This window comes from Penaeus chinensis, chromosome 25, assembly GCF_019202785.1.
Source record: "Penaeus chinensis breed Huanghai No. 1 chromosome 25, ASM1920278v2, whole genome shotgun sequence".
In the NCBI taxonomy this organism is placed as follows: Eukaryota; Metazoa; Arthropoda; class Malacostraca; order Decapoda; family Penaeidae; genus Penaeus; species Penaeus chinensis.
In genome coordinates, this window is record NC_061843.1 from 11,794,814 (window position 1) to 11,797,313 (window position 2,500).

The window sequence follows — 2,500 nt, forward strand, 5'->3', positions numbered from 1 at the left end:
AGAGAGAGAGAGAGAGAGAGAGAGAGAAAGAGAGAGAGAGGAAGGGAAGGAGGGAGAAAGAGAGAGAGAGAGAGAGAGAGAGAGAGAGAGAGAGAGAGAGAGAGAGAGAGAGAGAGAGAGGAAGGGAAGGAGGGAGAAAGAGAGAGAGAGAGAGAGAGAGAGAGAGAGAGAGAGAGAGAGAGAGAGAGAGAGAGAGAGAGAGAGAGAGAGAGAGAGAGAGAGAGAGAGAGAGAGAGGAAGGGAAGGAGGGAGAAAGAGAGAGAGAGAGAGAGAGAGAGAGAGAGAGAGAGAGAGAGAGAGAGAGAGAGAGAGAGAGAGAGAGAGAGAGAGAGAGAGAGAGAGAGAGAGAGGAAGGGAAGGAGGGAGAAAGAGAGAGAGAGAGAGAGAGAGAGAGAGAGAGAGAGAGAGAGAGAGAGAGAGAGAGAGAAAGATAGATAGACAGAGAGAGAGAGAGAGAGATAAATAATATGATATAAATATGATATAATATGAGAGTAATATAATATAAAGAAAAAGAAGAAGAAAGAGACAGGGAAAAGGTGAAGAAAAAGAGAAATAAAGAAGAGAGACAATTATAAAAAGCGAAAAAAGCGGAGCCGGCATTAGAAAAAGGAAAAAGACAAAACAAAAAAAAAACGCAAGAGACAGAGAAGCCCGCATCACACAGGACCATCAGCGGCACCTACTTGAAGTACTCCTCGGAGGGCGACATCAAGGAGGTGGAGTTGGGCTTTGGTTCGTCGGAGGTGAGGCCGTCCCAGCAGTCAGCTGTGTTCCAGGTGTTGTTGCACGACGTCCAGGGCAACACGTAGCTGAAGGAGGCGTAGACGAAGTGAATGGACCAGGCGATGATCACGTTGTAGTAGAAGCTGACGAAGTAGGCCACAAGCACGGCGCAGTAGCCAACGCCTGGCGGAGGACAGACAGATGAAAATTCCGTCGTAATGTTAGAACAGATAAGGTGCAGTTAACTGTATTATAGCTTTGAGAATTAGTCCACATATAAATCTTATGAGGTTAAAACACATGTGAATTTTATATCACAGTCCACATGTGCATTTGAGAAGGAAAAAATGCTGTATACACAAAAAAGGTTTATAGAAAAAAGAAACCTATTGTTGTTCTTCACAGTGATTATGAAAACCAAGCCCTATAACAATTTTGAATAAGAGTTTTAGAAAGCATTTTACATTTACATTTTCCCAAGGACCTCCCCCCCCCCCAAAAAAAAAAAGAAGGAAATAACAATAATAAATTAATAGATAAATAAGTAAATAAATAATAAATGAAAACTAATACTAAAACTAAAAAGCAAAAAGTACCGACCTCTGAACAAGGGGCACACTTTCCAGACGGTGATGGGGCCCTGGCGGTTATACTGGCCGAGCACCAGCTCCATGAAGAAGAGCGGCAGCGCCCCGAAGACTGTGATCAGGAAGTAGGGAAATAGGAAGGCACCTGCGGGGAGTGTGTGGGTTAGCCGAATGCAAGAATAGACCCTGATATCCTATATAATTATTTGTTTGATGACGTTTGTTTCATGTGCTTGGGTGTTGATCAAGGTCTCTACAAGTATCTATAAAAAAAAAAAAAAAAAAAAACTTGGCGCCGAGCTCCTGAGTGCTGCTGCGAGAGGGACTCACCTCCACCGTTGCGGTAACACAGGAAGGGGAAGCGCCACACGTTGGCCAAGTCCACAGCGAAACCGATGATGGAGAGCAGGAAGTCCATGGACTTTCCCCACGACTCCCGCCCGTCGTCCACCACGCCTGTAGAACTTGGGGGTCCAGGGGGCCCCCCGGGGGCGCCAGGGGAGGCCGTGGGTGTGCGGGGGGCCACGGCAGCAACAGGCACACTCTCTCCTGCGAGTGCTCCATCAGCGTCGCCGGAAGGTGGGGGCTTGTGCAGGCCCGCGTCAGCACCCAGGGCGGGGGAGTCCGCTGGGGGGGCCCGCGGGTGGGGCAGCACCCCGGCCACACGCCGCTCACCTGGGGAGGTTAATAATGATGATGATGATAATAATAGCGATGATGATATTAATAATAATGATGATGATGATATTAATATTAATAATGATGATGATGATAGTAATAATGATATTAATAATGATAATGATGATAAGAATAATAACGATAATAACATTAATGATGATAATAAAAAAATATAACGATGATAATAGTGATGCCAATGATAATAATAATGAAGATAATGGAATAATAATAATAATAATAATACAGATAATAATAATGATAATACTAATATTAACAATGATAATGAGAATTATAATAATAACAGTAATGAAAAAAATAATGTTGATAATGACAATGATCACTAAAGCACTAGTGATAATGATAATGATAGCAGTAATCATGATAATAGCAACATTGATGGTAGAAATAATGAATATCAACATCGTAATGATAATGATACTAACAACAATGATAGGAATAACAATATTAACACAATAACAACAATAATGATGCAATGATAAATTCCGGAA

The 2,500-nt window shown here is 42.8% G+C and overlaps 1 protein-coding gene across 1 annotated transcript in view; it reads right to left on the minus strand.

Moving 5' to 3' along the window:
• The window catches only part of LOC125038610 (sodium-dependent dopamine transporter-like), an 86,028-nt gene that overhangs the window by 16,633 nt on the left and 66,895 nt on the right, over nucleotides 1-2,500 (minus strand). Inside the window, exons 2-4 of the mRNA XM_047632147.1 lie at nucleotides 1,644-1,988; nucleotides 1,327-1,458; nucleotides 687-909 (exon numbers count right to left, since the gene is read on the minus strand). Of these exons, the coding sequence (XP_047488103.1) occupies nucleotides 687-909; nucleotides 1,327-1,458; nucleotides 1,644-1,988 (700 nt within the window). The remainder of the gene's footprint in view (nucleotides 1-686; nucleotides 910-1,326; nucleotides 1,459-1,643; nucleotides 1,989-2,500) is intronic.